Raw genomic sequence first — 23,224 nt, 5'->3', positions numbered from 1 at the left:
ACATGCTCGAGCGCAAGGTGTGACACCTATGGAAGAAGCCATTTTTCTCTCACAATAGTAAATCTATAGCATAAAATACCAATTTTCACCATAAAATGACAGCAGGTTGGCTTTACTCTTGGGAAGAGACACATAGAAATTTAAACTAGGTATAAGGATGGGAGAGATGTCCTGAGGCCCCTTCCAGCCTGAATTATTCTGTGATCCTGTAATCCCAAATTCACCGTTATGGAGAAGTCTAGAATTTTTCCCCCATTCTGAATTTCAATCACTCTCTATTTTCGGAAACACTAACTCATATATCCTAATAATTTTCCCTTTAAAGTCAGTAAATATGATCCACGTTGCAGACTTTTGTTTGCACACAGCAAAGCAATGTCTGGCAGACAACAGGTCTTGTTTCCATTTATGTTTTCCTTATCCCGTGGACTAAGGGCAGGCAGTCTAATGAGTCCGCTGTCCTTCAGAGTCGTTTTATGTTCCTCTTCCAGAAGATGAGGACAGCATACGGGGAAACAAAATTTGTACGTCCATTGTATGACACCACCTTTATTCCTTAGCACACAGGCTCTCATCTTGGAAATACGCATAACCTAACTCGGGAAATTCAGTGTATGTTTAAATGTTTGCAGCATCAATTCAGAGTAAGTCCTAGAACAAGGAAAAAGTAAAATTTAGTTCGCATTTAGCTCTAGCTTAGCGATCAACACTAATCCACTTGGAAAATCTGTCCGGAAGAGGTCAGAGCAGTAGTTTCCCATGTAAAAGCTGGTCATGGAAATTTTTGGATTTGTGTGGGTTCCTCCCTGCAGTTACGCATTTTGGAGGACAGAATTTTCTCGCTGTTTAATTTGCAGAAACGAGATGAGGGTCGGCTTTCTTTTTTTAACCCCAAGACTAAGCAGGCCCAAGCCGATCCTGGCAGGAAGCGGAGGGGCGGCGGGCCAGCCGGCAGCTCGGACAGCCGAGGGGATGGATTTTGCGAGCCCCAGGGGCTGCGTTACCCCGGCCGCCCCGCCGCTCTCCGGCCGCCATTTGCCGCGGGGCGGCCCCCCCACAGCAGGCGGCGCCCACAGCGGGGCGCAGGCCTCGGCAGCGGCTCTGCGCACGCGCCGGGCCTGCGCCCTGCTCCGCTCGCGCCTGTCACCCGCCGGGCGCGGGGCATCAGGGGAGCGCGTCCGCCCGCTTTCCCCTTAGCAACGCGGCCCGGGGCGGGCCCGCCGGCCTCCGCCGCGCTCCGGGCAGGGGGAGCGGGCCCTGGGCGACCGGAGCGCCGGCCCTGGGCGCCGTGTCGGGGGGCTTGGCACCGTCGCGTTGGTTCCCTGAGCCTGCCGCCGACCTGCCCGGGAGCCTTCCCGCCGCCCTCGAGAAGGCGGAGGCGCCGCGGGGCGCATCGCCGCCGCCCCCCTCTGCCGCTTCGGGCGCCGGCTGAGGAAACGCGCAAAAAGGAGCGACTCGGCTTCGGGCCGCGGTGGCACCGCGTACGGCTCAGAGGAGGCCCCGGCCAAGCGGGAGGCGGCGGGGTCGTCCTCCCGCCGGAGGGGAACCGGCCCTCGGTGGGGCGTGCGGCGCTTCGTCCTGGCTGAGGATTGCTTGCTGAAGTGCATGCGTTTCCTGTCATAGCTGAAATCAGATGCTGTCTTCCTTAAGGTTTTTATGAAAATAGGTAGCCAGGCAGAGAGACCTCCTTAGTGTCCTCAGCGACGGAAAGACCACAAGGTGAATGCAGCCGTATTAGAGACTAAAGTATTTGTGAAGAAAAACATTGGAACCCCTTCTTCTTTATTTCTAGTTTTTAAAAACTGCTTGAATTGAAATGGCAAAATTATATGAAGAATGTCGCATATAGAGAATCGCTGTGTCCATGTTGATATAAGGACGCAGGTGAACAAAGGAAGATTTGAAGCTAGAAGAGATGTCTTTGATTAGACCGACTACTATGGTTTGGCCTAATAAAAAAGGCAAACTTTAGAATATGAGAATTATCTTAAAACTGAATTATCTGAGAATGTAAAGCCACCATTCTAAAAGTAATACAGTTACTTATTATGATCATTTAGTTTTAATGATAAATATCTTTAAAACAGTTTTTATGACAGCGGTATAAATACCTAACAAAATCTAATTCTGTGAAATGGTGCATTTTAATATTGTTTATAGGTGAACCCTAGTTTTTATGACTAATCATAGCTTATTTTTAATTTCAAAGGCAGCAATTAAAAACTAAAATTAAATTGGAGCTCTTTTGAACTTGTAAACCTTATTACTGTTTATATTTTACATTTTTGAAGATACATATAAAACCACAGAGTTAATATTTGGCATGTTAAATGTTTCACAGAAAAATGATGCAAAATGTGCATCTGGCTCCTGAGGCTGATGAAGATGATCTTTATTCTGGCTACAATGATTATAATCCCACATTTGACACAGAGGTAAAAATATTTGCTGTTTCCCACACATAGGTTTTTAACTTCTAAGTACAAGATAAGAACATGTGGGTACTGTAATGCACAAGTGCACACTGCTTTGAAGTGAAATTTTCTTTATTTAGCAGGAAATACATCAAGTTTCACCAGGATCTTTTTGAATACTTATTTTGTTGATAGTTTTCCAACAAAATACTTGTGTGCATCTCACAGCAGATCTAGTATGCCTTAATGGTTAGAATTTATGAAGTATAAAATCGTAGTTATTTGAAGGCCATAATTCACATTCAGGCACATTCAATGTGTTGTTTCTCAGACAGTGTGCAGCAGCAAGCTTTCTGACGAAAGAGGCTACTTATTGGTCAATAGGTCATTGATCTGTTGCTGTGCTGCAGCTGAAGGAGATAACAGTAGAGTGAAGACCTGCAGGTCTCTGTGCAATAGGTAGAGTGTCTGGGATGACTTACAGTAACCCTACAGACCACTTTCTGGTAACTGCTGGGGTAGTGAAATTGGAACAACAGGGTGGTTATTTGGTCCAAACCCACTACCCTGGCATCTTGTGTGAAATTCCAGTGCCAAATTCATGGGAGTTGCAGTGTGACCTGAGAGACATGAGATATCTTAATGTATTGGCATGACAGGCATTAATGTTAAAATTTAGAAACAGTGCTAGTAGTAAGCTTTTGGAGGGAAATAAAATGTCATGTATTATTTTATCACTTAAGCTCTGCTTCCTCAGTGTGTTTTTATTTTTCAGAGAATAATGACTTTTTACATTTCCTAATCTAAAATACCAAAAAAGATAGACCAAATAATATAATAATTATTTATTGTCAGTAAAACCTGTCATTCGGTTATCTTCAAGTCAAGTATTTTTGGAAGAAGAATTGTTTTTCCACCTATCTGCTTTCAGTAGTGATAAGGTTCTGAAATTGTGGCTTTGGGTGTTATGGTTTTAAAAGGGTTGATATTTTTATTTTATCTTTTCTAGGATTTAGAAAATGATGTAGCTTTTCAACAGGCAGCAAGAACAAGTCATGGTAGAAGACCCACTGTAAGTACCTTTTAAAATACATTGCAATAGTGTAGACCTTCTCTAGAGCCCTAGCTGTGATTTTGGCACTGGTACAAACTTATCTTGGGCATCTCTTATCTTTTTTTTTGTGTACTACTAACATGAAGATACAGACTTCAGTTATTTATATGAAAAATAAGTAAAAAATTAGCAGAGCACAAGTTCCCTTAAGTTCTGGAGCTAAGCTAGAGCAAACAAGGAACTTCGGTTGGAAATGGGTATTCTTGTTTGATAAAATGAGATAAAACCTTGATAAGAGAAAAATGATACATTCTGAAAGGACTTTGTTTAATATTCTATTCATAGAATTACTGGCTCTGACATACAGTTACAAGGTTGAGATACATACTAGACAGTGGGATTTAGAAAACTGTGTGTTATTGTTCTGATCATTTTTTTTCCTCCATGTTCATGTGATTTACATTAATTTTCTTACTTTCATTTAGCTGTGACTTAATCTTATATCAGCTTTCAAAGCTAAATATAAAGTTGGCACCTGTACTTCAGAAGTACGTACTGTATGTCTAAAGAAGAGCTGAAACTGTCTGATTAATGTTATTTCTTTGCCAGAATAATCTGGTTCTACAATGAGAATTCTTTCTATAACAATTGAAGCATTATTTCTATGAATTCACTATAGAAACTATATGGAAAGACTAATAATTAACACATATGGTTGTTAATTGGTGGGGTGGGGTTTTTTTTTGTTTTTTCACCCAGGTGACAGACAAAATTCCTGGTACATCAGCTTCAAGAACTTTAGTTACTGGATTTGGGGTAGGTTTTTGTTCTGTTGTATTCTTAATGAAAATGAGGTATTTACCAAAAAATAAATTTACCATTTAATCCCTTGCACAGAGTGATCTCTTTTTATGTAAGTATTTCCTTCCAGTGAACTACATCTATTCGTTAATTTTAATTAATTCACAACTCCACACTTGGTCAAGGCATGGCTACTGATTTTTTTTTCTTTTTTTCAATTTTTCTCCCAAACCATGCTGCAAATTGACTTCTGTACTGCACAAGGCAGTAGATTCCAAGGTATTAACCTGATTTTCTTGCAGGGGGAACTGGATGGGTTGTTATTTGGGCTTGGGAAAGTTTTCTGAAAATTAAGGTGAAATTAAGTCTTAAAAAATATGGGCTTTTGAATGGCCTCTAGTTTAATCAGAAAAAGTTGGTTATATTCTTTGGTATACTTAACCCATTGTAACTCTTAAATAACGAACACTTTAACCTGTTTTGCTATGGAAACAGAAGTTATGCACTAGTGATATATCCACTGTCCCCTTATCCCAATAAATTTTCAACCTGTTAGCCTGTCTCAGTCAAATTTGAAAAGACAGTGCTCTTAGATATAACATTACTGTAAGTTTTATGACACATAAAGAAGGGAGATTACATTGCTTTAGATCTCTTATGCAAGTTAGCTGGGTAACAATTTCAAGAACACCTAAATTCTATTATAAGTCAATGAAATACAACTTTACTCTGTACCTTCTGTTACCTGCTCTGGATATATTCCTTTTGAGACTGCGTTGTATTTCCAGATGTTTAGTGTAGTACCACGCTATGACAGGTAAAGCTATGTTGTTAAAGGAGTGCACGAAAAGGCACTTCTTAAGGATACTGAAGACTGAGGTGTGTACCTGCATTAGTAGAGCTAGAGACCATCAAAGCATTTTCCAGCCCACAGTACTACCTGTTTCACTCTGCAGATTTGCTTCTCCTACACTACAGTCCTTGTTAATGTAGATGCAGCCTTAGCAGAAGAAACAAAAAACAGTCGTGATGTGTGATGGATAGTGGGTAAAATAGTAAAACAGAGGCCTCTGAGTGGGAATTAGGGGAACACTTTTTCATGGCCTGAAGCCCTTTATTTTTGCCTGTTTGTATTGTATATTTGTAGCAACCTTTAGCACTTACTACTGACTATTTCACATTTATTTCTTTACATTTTTAACACTACTACAGAAGGACAGTATGCGGCATGTCAGCTAATGGAAAAGATATCCATTGGCAGTTTCAAAGTGTATCTGTATTTATTATAAAATAAATCTTGAAGAAAGTATGACTTAAAATCTGCCCTTATATTAATCTCTTATCAGCTGTACTCAGAATCTTAGTGAAGTATTTTTTGTAAATTACTTGTTCAATTTAAAGGTAGTAATTTCAGTTATTTAATAATGGAAAGTACCGCTGCCTCAGATGAATTTCTGTACAATTTTTTTTAAAAGGTCTGACAGAAATATCCAAATACATAAAAAACAATATTGTGAATTTATGCTAACTGAAGTGTTCAACATCTTTAAGTCTGCCAGGCACTGGCAGTAGATTGCATATGAATAACATAAACGGGAATTTTGCTATGACCTTATGTGAGAGTTACATCGACTCTTAAAACTCAGTGTTAAGAAGACTACATAGCCTTTACAGGCTTCTAATGCTTTGTGGATGCTAGTTTCAAACAATTTACTTATTTTTGTAGTCAAAGGCAACTTTAACTTCATCTATGGGAAGACCAATGACAGGAGCTATACAGGTAAAAGTTTCAATATTTACATTTTATATTGATTTGGAACACTGAAGTTTTCTGGTGTTTGGTTTTGATACAAGTATTTAAAAGTTCATTGAAATAATACAAATTATTACTGTTTTAATTTGTCCTTTTTTGAAAAGACTACTGTCAGAAAGCCTGAGGGTTGTGATGAGTATTTTATTTGAGCACAGGGTTGGAAGCAATACCAGTGTAATGCTTTTTAACACTTACTGATGTGCAATGAATAATTTTTCATTGAAATAGGAGAAAGGTAGATTCTGGTTTTCATGTTTTTCTTATGTACTTATACTCTAACAAGAATCTGCTGCAATTTTCCACTTTCCCACTGCCACCCTTAAGTATATTGACTTAATGTTAAATGTATCTATAGCCACTGTATTCTTTTGCATCAGGCCAGGTGGGAAACAGGAATTATCAGGGAGCATCAAAAGTAGGGCTACTCCCTAAGGGAAGGCAAGCCAGGACTCTAGAGGGAAATTGCATGGCCAGCAGTGCAGGGGCCTCACCAGCCAGGACCCAGTCCCACAACACCTGAGCGAGGCAAGTAGCGTCCACCCAGAAATGGTGGCCATGTCCAACCAAAAGTCCAGAACAATATCGTGGCAATGAGGCAGGTCCAAGGTCAAGCCAAAAAGTCAGTGCATAAGCCAGGGTTAGGACCAGTGATCACTGGCCAGGTCCATAGTGACAAGGCAAGGCTAAGGGCAATCCAGGAGGTCAGTCCACAGGTTGAAATCTGGACCAAGGGATTTTGTGGCAAGGCATAGCTGTGTCTGACGTGGAAACCAGTAGTCCTCCAACAAAGCCCAGGCAGGGGCTGAGGGACCAGGGCTGAGCTTCAATAAAGCTCCTGGATCCATGGGTAGGGTGTGTGGCTGCAGACCCCAGTTGAGTCTGGTCAGGGCCATTAAGGTTTATTAGTGCACTTAGTGTCCTGACAGGAAAGTTTAATAAGCTGGCTGGGGTCAAGACATTCTTGTGTTGGGAGGCATCATCTGGTAATAAGTTACAAATACAAAAGAATTGTAGTTTGTTTGTGCCTCCCTTGGTTTAGATCAAGCAAAATATTCTGATCCGTAATCCCATAGGATTCTCTTTATTGTCAAGAAAAATTAAAAAAGCAACTGAGTTCTGAAACAGTGTGACAGAAAGCTAGAGTACGTTACAGATCTCAAGACGAACAATTATTGAGAATTTTCTAAAAATAAAAGATGTTTGAAATTAAGTATTCTGAATACATATACACAAAGTAGTAAGTGTTCCTTTGTGTCAGTTACAGTTTCCCAATAGTGTTTGCTCCTCTACTCTGTAGACAGTTATGATGTATAGTATTTGAGAAATAAAAACATTTTAAAAAATAATTGAGTTTACTGAGGTGGTAACAACTGATTTTTGTATTTAAAGGTTTCGTAATATGTAACTGATGTCCATACTGTCCATAGTCTTTTTTTAGGAACATTATTTTAATATGTCTTCTTTTTTATTTAAGGATGGGGTTGCTCGACCAATGACAGCAGTGCATGCTGCAGGTTACACTAAGGCAGCTATGAGAGGTACAGTTTGTAGAAATCACCAGCTGCCAGAGGGAGATGTTATTTTACAATTTTCAGTACTCTGTTAATTTTGCAGGTTCTTCATTTGATCCTCTTGGCCAAGCAAGAGGTCCTGCTCCACCTCTGGAAATGAAAAATTCAGACAGGTTTGTTCAGTTTTGCATTAAATTATTTCAAAGCATTAACAGCAACAAAAGAACAACCATGGGTAAAGTTTAAAAGCAATGAGGCAGTTACAAAACCTTGAGGGGCCAAACTCTTAACTTTGTGGAATAATGCCACAAACATTTATGCATATGGTTAGCTGATTCGCCAGAGCAGTTGCACTGACTTCCAGGAACGTCTGCTTTCAGTGATTTCTGGTTCTGACTGTAGCTCAGCAGCCTGGACGTAGTTGTTGCCACACAAATGCTGTGATACTTACATAGAATTGTGGAGGATTACGGAAGAGTGTGTGACAGGCAAGGAACACCATGATTCATGCAGCTCTCTGGAAAGAACTTGAGGGAATTTGCCTGGTGTTTCTCCCTGTTCACTCTGACCTTAGCATTTGAGGTAAAACTGAAGTTGTGAAAGTTTTGCAGTCTGGTGTGAATGTTGGGGAGTTCACTCAGAACAAGTCATTGAGCTTTTCAATACAAAAGTTGTATTCCTCAAATATAGCCATGGAGGAATAGGGAATCCTACTGAAACATTTGATTATTTAACGGAGGAAAAAATCTAGATGGATAACAACTTTTTATTAAAATCTGCATTTGTAAGCTATACTTTGAAGTTATCTATGCAAATAAAGGTTCAATTAATTGCTCTTAATACAATATTTCATTTCACTAGGTGTTTGATTTGAAAGTTATAGCAGCCCATCTGTTTGTTCTGTCATTACTTCTCCTGAACAAATTGAGCCCATGAAATTTGCACATCTGTCTTGTTCTTGGAAGAGGATTTATGTTTTCTTAGGTCTCTGTTCTCAAATTAGAAGTGTGAATGTGTTATCTTTGGAGGATCTTCTCTGGGCATAGTTTCACATTATATTTTCTTTGATGGGAAAACCATTTAGTTGTGACGTGATACATCGCTGTGTTGTTTATTGAAAATATCCTGTATAAAAGCTTAGTGTTTGCAGCTATGTTACTAGTGTTAATCCTTTTACTGTTTATTTTAGTTCAGAAGAGAAGATTAGGCAGTTGGAAAAAAAAGTGAATGAACTGGTTGAAGAAAGCTGCATTGCCAACAGCTGTGGAGACTTGAAATTGGTAATTTTATGGATTTCACTTCACTTTTGCTTTTATGTGAAGAACAATTTGTATAGATAGATGTTTCAGACTGCCTTGGGTTCAAACATTTCAAATTATTAAAATCATCTTAATTCTAACTTTGTTATGACTCTTCTAATCCAGTGATACCTTGTATTGCCAAAAAAAAAAAAAGTAGAAGCTGTATTTCTTGTGTATATATTTGTTAAGATTTCAGTGTTACAAAAAATCCCTTCCCCGTATCTCCATTGGCCTCTTCAAATAGGTCTGATCAATTAGTCACACTGGCACCGATTTGCCCAGTCTAAGCTACGGACTCTGTGGAAGTGAGTGACCCTTCTTCGATACCAGGCTTGTAATTGGCATCTTTGCAGCATTTGATCCTCAGATGTGTAAGGATCTTGTACGAGTGACATGCCGTTTCCTTGATGTTGCTTGGGCTTTTTGGATAATGTAATTTTCATCCAGGACTGGTGCTCAGCACCAGGATCAATCTCACTTAAGCCACCTCCACAGCACCCTTCCATGTCAGGGGCTGTTTGGTCCTATAGCATATGGTAGACACGATATTGCTTTTGTTGCACCATAAGGGGTCAGCATCAAGATGAACTATTTCATCTTCTTTCAGACCTTCAGACAAGGGGACCTTCCAAGCTAAGCAAACCTGAAAGTGCAAACACGAGTATCCTTCATTGATGATCTGGATGAGGGCATTGAGTGCACCCTCAGTAAGTTTGCAGAAGACACCAAATTGGGTGGAAGTGTCAATCTGCTGGAGGGTAGGAAGGCCCTACAGAGGGACCTGGACAGGCTGGATCGATGGGCTGGGGCCAACTGCATGAGATTCAACAAGGCTCAGTGCCGGGTCCTGCACTTGGGTCACAACAATCCCATGCAATGCTACAGGCTGGGGGAGGAGTGGCTGGAGAGCTGCCTGGCGGAAAAGGACCTGGGGGTGTTGGTTGACAGCCGCCTGAACATGAGCCAGCAGTGTGCTCAGGTGGCCAAGAGGGCCAATGGCATCCTGGCTTGTATCAGGAATAGTGTGGCCAGCAGGACCAGGGAGGTGATAGTGCCCCTGTACTTTGCACTGGTGAGGCCACACCTCGAGTACTGTATTCAGTTTTGGGCCCCTCGCTACAAGAAGGACATCGAGGTGCTGAAGTGTGTCCAGAGGAGGGCAACGAAGCTGGTGAAGGGTCTGGAGCACAAGTCTTATGAGGAGCGGCTGAGGGAGCTGGGGTTGTTTAGTCTGGAGAAGAGGAGGCTGAGGGGAGACCTTATTGCTTTCTACAACTACCTGAAAGGAGGTTGTAGCCAGGTGGGGGTCAGTCTCTTCTCCCTAGTAACCAGTGATAGGACGAGAGGAAATGGCCTCAAGCTGCGCCAGGGGAGGTTTAGGTTGGATATTAGGAAAAACTTCTTCACCGAAAGGGTAATCAGGCATTGGACCAGGCTGCCCAGGGAAGTGGTTGAGTCTCCATCCCTGGAGGTATTTAAAAGACGGGTAGATGTGGTGCTTGAGGACATGGTTTAGTGGTGGACTTGGCAGTGCTAGGTTAACGGTTGGACTTGATGATCTTAAGGGCCTTTTCCAACCTTAACGATTCTATGATTCATAGCACAGTGGCAATAAAACACATAAGCCTTGGGTTCCAGTGTATCAAAATAGCCTCTAACTCTTCCTTCTTAGGACCAGGCTTATGTTTTATTCCATATGCTTTGGACTGGCTAGCTCCAGCTCCTAAACTACTGGAGGCAGAGCAGGCTCAACTATTAGAATTAATGAGATACATGGGGTTCTTAGGAATGTAGAGTTTCTTTGTGCTCATCCATTGCTCTCTCAAGTTGATGGCATCTGATCTGTAAGGGAAAAATTAACTAGAGCTATGAGAGAGGATGTTTCTTGCTCAGTCATCTGAGCTGCAAAATTTTTAATTTAGGAGTGTATTCTGAGGAGGTATTGTTAGATTAGAAGAATGGGTAAAGCATCTTTCCTGAGCTGCTTAATACTGTCTGATACAGATCCTAGGCTAGATGGCCTTTGGTTTGATCAGATTCTCATGTTTTGGAGACTAAGAGCTCCAGAATTCATTACAAAGATTGCAAATGGTCTGTAATGGTCTGAGCCTTGCTACAAATGGGGAAGATGGCACTGTTTGTCCACTGTACACAATGTCTATATTTGTGAGTCAGTCAATAGGTTTGTAAATTGTTAGCATGGTTACTGGCACAGTTTTGTCCCAGACAAACTAGCATTTTTCTAAACACTTCCTAGACATGATTGAAGTTTACTGTGATAAGGAACTATTTCCAATTGGCGGGTTGAATGTATTTGATCTGTTGTAGAGGGTACTAGAGCAATGTCGTGTCAGTTAGTAGTGATTAAATAACAGGCTCTAGCCCATTTGATTTACACCTAGTATAGATGTAATTAGTGAGTTCAAGCTGTTTGGACAAGTTAGCACTTTTCATAAATGTTGTCTTTTTGTCTGACACAAAGGAATATTTTTCTGTCCACACTCTGATTCAGACAATTTCAAATATCTCTTTAGGTCTTGTGAAACATGGTGGGTACAGCATCATGTGATCTTACTTCAGCTGTCTTAATGCAGGGGCAGTCTTAGCTGCAGTTTGGATCTGTTAAGAAGCATGCAGTCCACCTTTTGATAGATCTTCTTTGTTCGGAAGTCTTTGTCTTTGCTTTGAGGTCTAGAATTGATTCCGCTCTTGGGAGTCACACTGGACCCAGTGACAGTGAGGGCTTTCTTATCTTGAAGGGACTTTATATTGTCCAGTGCTCTCCACACACAGTGAAGACCTCCTTAGCTCTTTTATGAAAGGTGATATTGTGTGCCTATGTGATGCTTCTTATCAGACTACATATGTTATCCTTACAATCTTATCTATATTTGGCAATTTTCTTAAGTAGTAGTCCGTTATTTGCATGTTTCAGGCCTCCTGTAGGTGAGATACTCCATGTTACAGTGGCGGGATCTGCCCTTTGTTTGTAGAGAAATATCCAGTGTTTCATTAAGAAGCATACTTCGTTCGAGGTTTTTCTCCTCTCTTTAAGACAGCAGTTTACCTTTGGAACTAGTACAGCAAGAATGTACTTTTGTCAATGATTTTATTTTATGTCTCCTGTAGTGTGAATATTTTCAAATACAGAATAGGACATTTACCCTATTAGACTATGACTGGAAGATTTCAGTTGTCTTGAGGACTGTCTTTCAGGATGGGTAACGTCTCATATATTTTTGCCTATTACAAGGAAGCATTGTATGTATCGCTTTTGAGAAAAAAAAAGATGTCCCAGCTCTCTGAATGCATTCCTGTTTGTCTGGTCAAAAGGCCTGGTATATGCCTTTCTTCAGTTTTTGCAGCAATTCCAGTGGTCCTGATCAAATTAAGACAAGTTCGAACATTGATCGCCTTGATTGTTGTAGGTCAGCCTAGATAGTTCTGATATCAGGATGATACTGTACTGTGTGAGGACTGCCTTTATGCTTGCACCTACTAGGACAACCATCTGGAATCCTGGTCTACCTCAGTCATACTCCTTTCCAATGATTTTTGGATTATTTATTGAGCTAATAGCCTGATAGCTCCTTTGGAGAGAAGGATTTCACTTAGCATATCTTCACCTAGCAGTCCACACTGTAGGGACTTTACTTCCTTGGGGAGTTCACAAGAAGGCTTCTAACAGTGAAACTCTAAGTCCTTGGGACTTAAGTCTGGTGTTTAGACTGGATGCGTCAACCCTTCAAGCTGACAAAGATCCTCTTATGTTACACTTTTGTAATAAAACATTTTTTTTTTCTGCTGCTGATAGCTTCTGATCAGAAAGTATGAAAGAAGTTTATCCATTTATTAGGTTCATTTAGGATAGGTATCCTTACAGACCTATCCTAATTTATTTCTGATACAATGTCGGAATTTCACCTTCACTAGGAGATGAGCCAGCCTGTTTTGTTAATTTTTCTTTAGCCTCTTGCATGTATGGCCAAGAATGTTCTTTGTTTCTTGATGTCAAAGGGTTGTTTCTTATGTAGATTATACCAGACCATTCTGAGGGTCCTTTAGGATGTTCGTATTAGTTTCTGATGAGTCCAGAAGAATATCCATTTTCCTGCAGAAATCATCAAAGTTGCCAATTCATTATCTATAAAACAGCCAAGTAGGATTTGCTTTCTATCGTAAGAACTAAGAATCAAGCTATGTCTTGAGAAGTACTTACTTCACTGCTAGCTGCCAAATAGCTACCTTGAGTGCTAGCCATTACTTTTTTAACCATTGCACCCTTGCAGAGGCATACAGGACTGCTAGCGGCACTTGTAGACCTGTAGCATTACTTGCACGAAGGGTCTTGACACCAATCTGCAGAAGATTATCACTGGATAAAATAATAATTTTGGAGTTACTCGAATTGCGAACGTACATGTGAAATACCACTTGTGGACAGATAAAAAAGGGAAGCAATTTACCAGCATCCAGAATTAGTCAAGGTGTATGTACAGTATACACTTGTGTAACGTGCGTGTTTTCTTCCTGCCTTCATGTTATTCCTGCACTGGGATTCTGCAACTAAGGAAACATGCCAAGCCTAAACACTCCCTCTTTTTTTTTTAAACATTTATGTGCACTTTCTGTGATTAATACAAGTAGAATAATCTTCTAGGGTTTTAAGTGATTATGGTGTATATATGTATGTGACTATACTTCTCTAAAATTATACAGCTAAGCAGACTTAGATTAACTGTATGTCTGCTTCTTGCTAATTAACACCGTTCTGTGGGTTATATTGCTGCTTTTCAGGCATTGGGTACAGCCTGTGCATCTGAAGAAAATGGACATGAGCCTATTCTTTTCATGCTTGTTTTGAATGTATTTTTGCCATCTTGGGTTAGTAAGATTCAAGGCATTGCTAAATTCTAGTATTTTATTTAAGGCTCTGGAAAAAGCAAAAGAGGCTGGAAGAAAGGAGAGAGTATTGGTGAGACAACGTGAACAAATTGCTACTCCAGAAAACATCAACTTAGACCTCACTTACTCAGTAAGTGCTTAGAAATCTTCAGTGAGTGAAAGGTGTTGGTAGCAAACCTCCTAAAGAGACATTTCAGTGTTTTGCTGAGTGTGTGTGTGTTGTAATGTTCCTAGCAGTGTACCAGATCAGATATGGTAGGATTTACGTTCTGGTTTTCAAATTGATAGTAGACTTTTTTTTAAAAAAAAAAAAAAGGATACAACATACGTAAAAATACTTAGGGGGAATTTCAGGTTGTACTCCTGGTAGTGCTGTAGAGAAAGTTATTAACAATGAATACATTGAGTTAAGCAGACCTAGTAATTTACTTTACAGTGAAGGTTAGAGTAAAGCTGGGGGGAAAATGTGGAGGTATTTTACCTGACACCAACAGAACTCCTGTTTTGAAACAGCAGTTTGGAAAATTTTCTCTTCATAAACTGAGTGACCGCAGGTAGTAGGACCATTTTCCACATGTTGGGAGTCATAAATTATGCACAGTTTCTGAGAATTAACTCGTATGAATGTTTTTTAATACTCTTGAATTATAACATTGTGTTTACTTAGGTTTAAGGCCCACTTAGCATGACTTTTAATGGTAGTTATTTAAGTACAAAAATAAAAGAATTACCTAGAACAAGTAGATTTGAAACTTGTTTTCTCTATGTCAGTGTACAAGAACAAAGATCAAAGATTTTCATTAAAGATGGGAAGCTTAAAACTGGTAAAAGCAATGCTTCCAAGGTAAATTAATTGGAAACTATCTATTATGAATTCAGGTTTATTACTGTTGAGAGAACAACGTTGTTTTCTTGTACCTGTAATTCCATTTTTCTATAGGTCCTTTTTAATCTGGCCAGTCAGTATGCTGCTAATGAAATGTATGCTGAAGCACTGAATACTTATCAAGTTATAGTGAAGAATAAGATGTTCAGCAATGGAGGTAGGTTACATTCCAAAGTGGATTAAAATTGGTAGTCAGGCATTCAAAATAAGGACTTCATCTGCATGGTGTTGACTGACAGAGATCTCAGCCCTCATGTCTGCCAGTCAGAGTGGATGACAGATACTCATAATCTCTGACTTGGTATAACTTAATATGATTTGGCTCTCCAACTCATGAAGTCTTTTCTTTACATAGGCTAAGCTAAACATAAAGCCAAATATATCATTTCCTCATGCAGCACACACTATATTGTCTGCTCTAATATTATTTTTTTTTCTTTAGACTCAGCTTTCCCCTTCTGAAGGCTTCTTTTAGTATTTTGTACATCTTTGAGACTCCTACAGTGCACTTTTATCAGAGATGCTTATTTGCAGCTGCCTTCCTGGAGAGGACTATAAATAATCTCTACCTCATCCCTTAATTCACAATCAAAATCAGAATACGTCTTATGTTGATAGTTCTTTTCTAGGTTTCATTACTACTTCATCTCTTTCTGAGTGAAAATTCACAGAAGGCTGTTTTGTGCAGTGCTTCTTTAAAGGGCCACTGGTACCCTATAATGAAGACAAATTTATTAAGAAGTTGTTCTACTCTGTCACTTTGAAACAATTGTAAAATGCTGTAACTATGCTTTAAAAGGCTTATTGACTTCTTTTGAAAGGTAGACTGAAGGTGAATATGGGAAATATATATTTAAAACAACGGAACTATTCCAAAGCTATCAAGTTCTACCGTATGGCTCTAGACCAGATTCCTAGCGTCCACAAAGAGATGAGGTGAGTTTCTGCTAGTAGGCATGGTTCTGAAATAGAAGTTTTGGATACAGCATGATTTGACAGTTAAAAATATAACCTAATCCTGATTTCTTTATTTAGGATTAAAATAATGCAAAATATCGGAATTGCATTTATTAAAACTGGCCAATACGTTGATGCCATTTCTTCATTTGAACATATAATGAGCACGTCTCCAAACCTGAAGGCAGGCTTCAACTTGATCCTATGTTATTTTGCTATTGGAAACAGTGAGCAAATGAAAAAAGCCTTCCAAAAACTGATTGCAGTTCCCTTGGAAGTGGATTATGATGACAAATACATTTCACCAAATGTAAGTTTGAACAAGATAAACTGTATCTTTTTATGGTAAATCAGGAGAAAGGGGGAGAGACATTGAATGCTTGGACTATACTGAATATGTAAATCCATGTGTATTTACATATCTAAAATAACTTTTTTTTTTTTTACCAGCATGAACTTAGTGTGGCAGTACTGCTCAGAAGTATAAAATAATGTCGAGAACATTCAAAATTTTTTTTTCCTCAAAAGATACGATGTACATAAAATCCACACCACATGATTGTCTTCATAACAATTTTGTTGAAATTCATCTGGGCTGACTTACATAGCTCACTTACTGCTTTGCCTCCTTTATTTATATAAAATTTTAATAAAATATTTATAAGCTAAAAGAAAGGGAGCAAAGGAATAAGTGAGTTAGTGCAAGTTATCTCAAATGATTGCTAATAAAACTTGTAATACTGTAGTGTTATTTTACAGAAGAAAATTTTAGTAAAGTTTACAGATGCTTATTTTAATTTCTTAGACTTTGTTGGAAACTGGACTTCCTTTGTACAATGAAACCAGCAGCTCATGATGTTAAAGACAGGAAAAAGTGATTGATAGGCTTAGGGTCCCTCTTAGAAAGGTCCTCTATAGAGAGATCAAGGCAAGCCCTTTATATTCTCTTAGCAATCTTTTTTTCAGTGATGCAAAGCTTCCATTTTCAGTCCTAAAGATCAAACATACAATTAGTTTTCAAACTATTTGCAGCTTAAGAGTAGCTGTTGCTTCCTATTGTCCTAGCATAAGCAAATAAAATTTAATATATGAAGCATATATATTTATATTTATTGATAAATATGTATATAATTTCTTATGTATTTTTATATAAAATTATATTTTTATATACATATATATATACATATACATATATATATATAATTTCTCATATTAGAAATTACGTTACCATAAGGGTCATTTAACACTTGAATTAATTGAAGACTATGTAAGATCATTCATTGGAAGAAAAGCTTTAGACTGTAGAAGTTCTTTCTAAGCATAGGCAAGCTACAGTTTTAACAGACATTCCAAGCTCTGTATTTTGTTATGAGGAGGTCAGAGAAAAGATCACAAAGTTTCCTTCTGGCCTTTATTTTGTATAAATCTGTGATCTAGCTCCCATAAATGAGGAAGAGGTGGCTACCCAGCATACCCGCATTAGTTCTTTTAGAACTAAGAGAGAGCTGTGATAGAAAGCACAAGATGATCGTGTGAGTTATTGCAATGAGAAGGTAGCACGAGTCCTCATCTGCTGAATACCACTGCAGTTCAGCAAATGCTTAAGTATGCTCTTATTTTTAAGCATGTGAGTATTCTCACTGTGATTTGCAGCCTTCCCAGTCCGATACACATGACATTAACTATACCTATTAACAATCCTAATGTGAGCTATGACCACATACGTGAGCAGAAAAACAGGTTTAAAGTAGTTGTAATGCCAAATGTCAGATTTTGTGGTTAGAAAACTACTTTAAACTGAAGCTAGCTTTTTGAAATGAGAAAAGTAAATAACTGACATTATAGACTATGTAATTTGCATCCATTTATGTTTACAGTCATATTGTCTATAAAATAATTAAAATGCATGTATACTGGCATAATTTGTAGCTGTTTTGTTCCCCTCCAGGATGATCCACATACAAATCTACTGATTGAAGCCATTAAAAATGACAGCTTAAGACAAATAGAACGTGAGAGGTAATGGTGGAGTCTGTTCTTTCTTGTCCGTGGTGCCATGGATTCCAGCTCCTGAAAGTTTTTATCAGTCTTCTCACGTGTCCGCAGCTCTTGTTATAAAAGTGTCCTCATAATTCTTAGGAAAGAATACGCTTGGAAGAACAGGTTGGATCACTCAGTTTAGTGTACTGCACTGAAGTAGAATATCTACCCCAAATGCTATAGGTTACACTGCTTAAAAATTGCAGCGTTGTTTTTTTTAAAAAATACAACTACGGTGTGCAGGGAAAGGAAAACAGAAAAAATGGAGAGCTTTATCAAGATACAGGGCAGTAGCAGTAGCAGGGGACTGGTTAGATTGACACCTAAGATTGTCCCGAGTGCAGGAGGAAGCAAGAACAAGATTTGGTTATTTTTTGTATACGTTTTTGAAATGGTGACATGTTTGTGTGTTGGTTTTTCTGTTGTTTTTTTTTGTTAGGAAATCTATGGCAGAGGAATACATCATGACAGCTGCTAAACTCATTGCGCCAGTAATTGAGACATCTTTTGCAGTGGGCTATGACTGGTAAGAGTCAAGCAGGGCTTCTTTTTGTCTAAACTATATGCCAGTCTCTCGTGCTAGTTATGAAACCAGATTCGCAAATATAAACAGCCTGGGAAACACAGTTTGTTGCACATCTCAAACATAGCATCCAGACTATTTTCAGTTTGCCTCTGTAATGCTCTGGAGAAGAACAAAAGAAAGCATTAGAGTCTATTTTGTGTTAAAAATCAATTTCATTGTATCATTGAAACTCAGCTGTCAAATTATACATTTTGAACTGTTCTGCATTAGCACAAACACAGTTTCTTAAACTTTAACTGAATTTGAAAATTCAATTTGAAAATTCAAAAAGTTTTAAAAGTCCCGATAGAGAAATGCTATATAGAAGGCAATGATCACTACTCTTTACTGTAAGTTTGAAGGTAGCATAATGAAGAATTGGGGTGCCTGAGAAGCTTTCATTACTCCATAGCATCATTGTATAAAACACTGGAATCTAAATATTATTAGAAAGGTTTATTTGCATTTCATTTATAAACTTAATGTTTATAAATGTAAACTTAATTTACTGTTTCTTAAACATTTATACAAGTGTATAAAGTGATAGGCTGCTGATACAGTTTACCATTTTGATTTTTGTATCCACTTTATTTTTCAATTTACAGTTTAGTTTTTGCTTTCTGTGGTATTTTCTACAGCAGAACACTCTTCTCTTTAAAACAAAATAAAATAGACACACTTCTTGTAAGGACAGTTTAAAAATTATTAGTATAACTTTTCAAGATGCATTTTTAACTAGTTCTTAGTTTTCTATTATAAGGACTTTGATATTTTTAGAATTTTTAATAATGTTATTGGAAAATAACATGTACGCAAATTATGGTTGTGTATCTGCAGCCGCAACATTACTAACGGATATGTTCAGTGTTTGGGAAGTGAAGGAAGTTTGATGGGAAAAGAGAACTTTCCTTTACCTGTTTTTTTTTTGTTTTGTTTTTTTTTGCCAGTTAGGATTATTTTCAAGTTTTGGAGGTCCTATATTATAATTTACTAATAAAGCTGTTTGTACTAACATGAAATAATCTCTCACACAGACATGTTTAGTCTGCTAGAGTCCACAAGGTGGTGTTTGATGGTTTAATAATCATTATAATCTTATAATTTCCCTACTTTTGCCATTCTGACTTACTAGAACTTAAACAGTATGTCTTATGAAAATTAGCTTGCTGCTTTATAAATTGTTAGCATGAGTAAGTCAGATTTGTTTGCTCTGTATCTTGTGGTTTTGTTCAAGAAAACTGAAAAAGATTGTGAGATATTCAGTTGCCTTAGTGCTATCCACAAAATACTTGTCATGAAGTAAAACACTCTTTCATATCTGTTCTGGCTAATTAAACAACTTTTGGTGAGATGCGTGGGATTGTTTTGTGTATATCAGGACAGATTTACTCTCTGTTCTTCTAGGCTGAGGTATTCAAGCCCAGTGAAGAAGTTTAACCAGCAGTTTGAGCCTGGTTTTCCAAATACTACACTTTGTTATGAGTCCTTTGAGTATTAAAAGTGCTTTTAAGGAGATTAATTTTATTTACAGAAATAAAGTGGGGACAAATAATCTTCAGATCTCATAACTTCTTACTTAAAATGTGACATAATCTTGGGACTATTCTGTCATATTCCATAAGGAACAGTTGGATACTTAGATCTCATTGCATTTTATGGTTAAAAGATGTTAACACTAGCAGTTGAAAACAGGTTTTTGACCCTTCTTTTATTACAGATGTCTTTGCAGAAATTGCTTTTTTTTTTCAATATAAGTTTTCCTCCAACATCAAAAGGCATTTGTATACTTTGTATAGAGACTGTCCATGTGCCAGCGCAATTATAGCAGCAGGCAGTTTGTTAATTTAAACTTTTGTTGGGAAATTAGCCAACTATTAGAAGAAAAGAAAAAGGCTTCCCACCACTTAAAAAAAAAAAAAAAAGTGGAAGCATCCCAGAAAGTTGTTCATTTAATGTGCTGAATTCCAAACAGTTTGAGAGAACAATATATGCATACAGTAAATAAAGGTCTTGCTTCAAATGATTAGGCAATTTTAAAGTACATCACATCAAACCCTGGAAGATGGTGTCTGCAAACGAACCCCTGAACTGTCTGCTGTGTTCTGTTCTGCCCTCATTTTGCAGAAGACCCTAAGCGAAAAGTAACTGGGGGATGATCAGAAAGAGATTTATTATTATGACTTTATTATGTAGCTCAAGGACACAATCTGCAGTCTCTGGCTTTGTTCACTAAGCTGGTTTATGGGCTTGGTAGTATATGCAACAGGACATCAGGTTCGAAAAATCAGCTGGTAGAATGTATCCAAAGAAAATGGTTTGAAAAATTATCTTAGTCAATATTTGACATCAAGTATCACTCAGTGATGGAAAATAATGTGATATTTAGGCAGCTGACTCAAAAAAAAAAAAAAATGAGAGCAGAGATGGTATTATTAAGCTAGGTTATGGGAATAAAATGTTTTTTCAAATATTTTTAATCAAAGTGCTCTTTGCCTCTGTAAAGAAAGAATAGCTAAGAACAACTCATTTAGGAAAGCGAATTGGACACAAAAGTATATAACTTAAAGTGGCATTTGCACAGATGCATTTTGTTTATCTTTATGGCTTGCTTTCTGTTGCAGGTGTGTTGAAGTAGTAAAAGCTTCACACTATGTAGAGTTAGCCAATGACCTGGAAATAAATAAAGCCACTACTTATTTGAGACAGCAGGAATTTAACCAGGTATAGTAACTTTTCACATTACTACTTTTTAATACTGTATTGGCAAAGATATCTTTCTTAGCCACAGCATGTTTTTCAGCAAGGGAAAGAATGATTTATGCAAACATTATAATTATATTGATGCTGCTCTGTAAAATAACTTTATAAAAACACTGATAAGAGATGAGTTTTATCTAAATGAAATTTCTGCCACAGAAGTTACAGTGAATGCAGTTCATTTCAAAATTTACCTAAATTTAGTTATCTTCACTTAGTGTCCAAGCTGTCATTACAGTTAATGGAACTGTAGTCAGTACAGTCAATAGAGCCTAGAAATCATGTTGCTAATCAACATGGAGGTGTTTTCATTAGTATGAGCTGAATCTTTCTCTCAGGTTGATGATAGTACCAAAATATGCAGATGCACTGCATATGTATCGTTTATGTTATGGTATTCTCACTGTTCCCTATGTACTACAGCATTCCTTGAAATACTATAATCTGACCTTGAACTTCAGTTAGCCCTCCTATCCTTCCATTGAAATACAAACTGGAATTAAATTAAGCATCTGCTCGGGAGCTTGGACAGTTCTGCATCTCTTACAAAAGATTGCCCCCCTGGAGGGCACAGAGGGCTAGGGTGAATCACCATTACTGAAAAGATATTATAGAAGTTTAAGCCACAGAGTATATTAGCAAATGAGAAAGGTCATAGACAAGATACAGTATCGGTACTTCCAAGTAAAAGTATAGCTTGTTGCTCAAAAGTCATTAACTGGCAGAATTTCAGAACATAGAACTACCAAAATCTTTGTGATTTTACAGTTTTTTATCATGCATATTATTACATGTTCCCTTTTCATTGTTCTGTTATATTTTTAAATATACATGTGAAGTAACTTTTGACTATGTTGAAATTATTTATGTGTGTTTATGTAGGTAAGATCTCTTTCTGCAACTCGCTGTCCAATCTCTAGTTAGACAAATTTCTGCCAATGAATTTTATGCTGAATTGCCTTCATGGTAAAAATCGTCACCAATCTCTTGCTAATAAGTACAGCAGGCTGTTAACTGTAGCTTTCCTTTTCTATGCATATAAATTGCCAATGTAGGTATATAAATTAATACCACAACTTACCATGTTTAAGTTTTTGATATTATCTAAGTGAATGTGCAGCTTTCTTATAATGTTTTATTTTAAGACAAATGCATTTTATTGGTCTTAATTAATTTTTTATACATCATGGGACAATATACTATTTTTTTGTCAAAATTGTCATGTGAGCTTTTCTTTGCCTGTGAAAAAAGGCTTGGTTTGAAATGTGAGCAGTTGGAAAACAGCTTCATCTGAACAAAAAGAAACTCAGCTATCTGACAGGATTTGCTTAATTTCCTTCTAACATGCACTATGCAGTACATTCAATGATAGGAATGCTGAATAAATAAGAAGGAATATAGCAACCCCTGGGTTTGCATGAGTGGCAAGAAGTATGAGAGATCATATACAGCAAAATTACAGCTGAAGCTGAATACCTCTGTCATCTTCCAAGGTTCTTCACCTTCCCATAGCTTGGGGGGATGCACACAGGGCCACGTGCTTAACTAGCCCACTTTTTGTTCTCATATTTAAGCTTCTCTGGTTTCCTGAGCAGCTCTTGCTCCTCCTGTCTGTCCTGTCCTCTTCTTCCCTGTAGATACAGCAGGAGAGTTATCCTTTATTATACTGCATGTCTGACTGATAGCCTTTCTGAGATCAGGAAACAGTGTGAGAGTTTGGAAAATTTTGGGCAAATCTAGTAGATTTATTGATGATAGCTTTTGGAGGGTGAAAGTCTTACAGGTAGGTAAACAGTCATATGATCTCAAGAATTTACTATTTTGATGGTAATTTTTTGCATTTCCAGTTAGTATTCAGTGTATGTTAAAAAAAAAAAAAATCAGTTCTCAGAGGTAAAATGAGATACAGGTGGTGTTTCTGTGAAGTACTCCAGTGGAGGGAGAGGGAGGGTGTTGGACGTTAGGAGTAAGTGGAGAAGATGCTCTTTTTATTTTGATTATGTGATAGAAGACCTTTAACCTGCACTGGAACTACTTTAGTAGAGTGGGACTGCAGAATGGTGATTGCAGAGTCTTTTTTTTGTTCTAATAAAACTGCAGCTGCCACTTATATTCATCCTGTCTGTCTGTTCGTCATATACTTACTAACTCACCACCTGCTCAACACACCTTTGGCTGAAGGACAAGAATGGAAACTTTTTGAAATATTCAGTTTCAAGG

At 37.9% G+C, this 23,224-nt stretch overlaps 1 protein-coding gene across 1 annotated transcript in view; it reads left to right on the top strand.

The window, feature by feature from the left end:
* Positions 1-1,138: 1,138 nt before the first annotated feature.
* IFT88 (intraflagellar transport 88) overlaps positions 1,139-23,224 on the top strand; it is a 52,541-nt gene continuing 30,455 nt past the window's right edge. Inside the window, exons 1-15 of the mRNA XM_087756674.1 lie at positions 1,139-1,719; positions 2,342-2,435; positions 3,424-3,486; positions 4,228-4,284; positions 5,996-6,049; positions 7,557-7,620; positions 7,697-7,766; positions 8,783-8,873; positions 13,825-13,929; positions 14,740-14,846; positions 15,511-15,621; positions 15,721-15,952; positions 17,591-17,661; positions 18,122-18,208; positions 20,869-20,968. Of these exons, the coding sequence (XP_087612800.1) occupies positions 2,346-2,435; positions 3,424-3,486; positions 4,228-4,284; positions 5,996-6,049; positions 7,557-7,620; positions 7,697-7,766; positions 8,783-8,873; positions 13,825-13,929; positions 14,740-14,846; positions 15,511-15,621; positions 15,721-15,952; positions 17,591-17,661; positions 18,122-18,208; positions 20,869-20,968 (1,302 nt within the window). The 5' untranslated portion in view covers positions 1,139-1,719; positions 2,342-2,345. The remainder of the gene's footprint in view (positions 1,720-2,341; positions 2,436-3,423; positions 3,487-4,227; positions 4,285-5,995; positions 6,050-7,556; positions 7,621-7,696; positions 7,767-8,782; positions 8,874-13,824; positions 13,930-14,739; positions 14,847-15,510; positions 15,622-15,720; positions 15,953-17,590; positions 17,662-18,121; positions 18,209-20,868; positions 20,969-23,224) is intronic.

Source organism: Nipponia nippon, unplaced genomic scaffold (assembly GCF_047370975.1).
Source record: "Nipponia nippon isolate SJK-2023a ecotype South Korea unplaced genomic scaffold, ASM4737097v1 scaffold_2, whole genome shotgun sequence".
Classification (NCBI taxonomy): Eukaryota; Metazoa; Chordata; class Aves; order Pelecaniformes; family Threskiornithidae; genus Nipponia; species Nipponia nippon.
The sequence above is the reverse complement of the archived record's forward strand: the minus strand, read 5'-3'. Positions and strand labels throughout refer to the sequence as shown.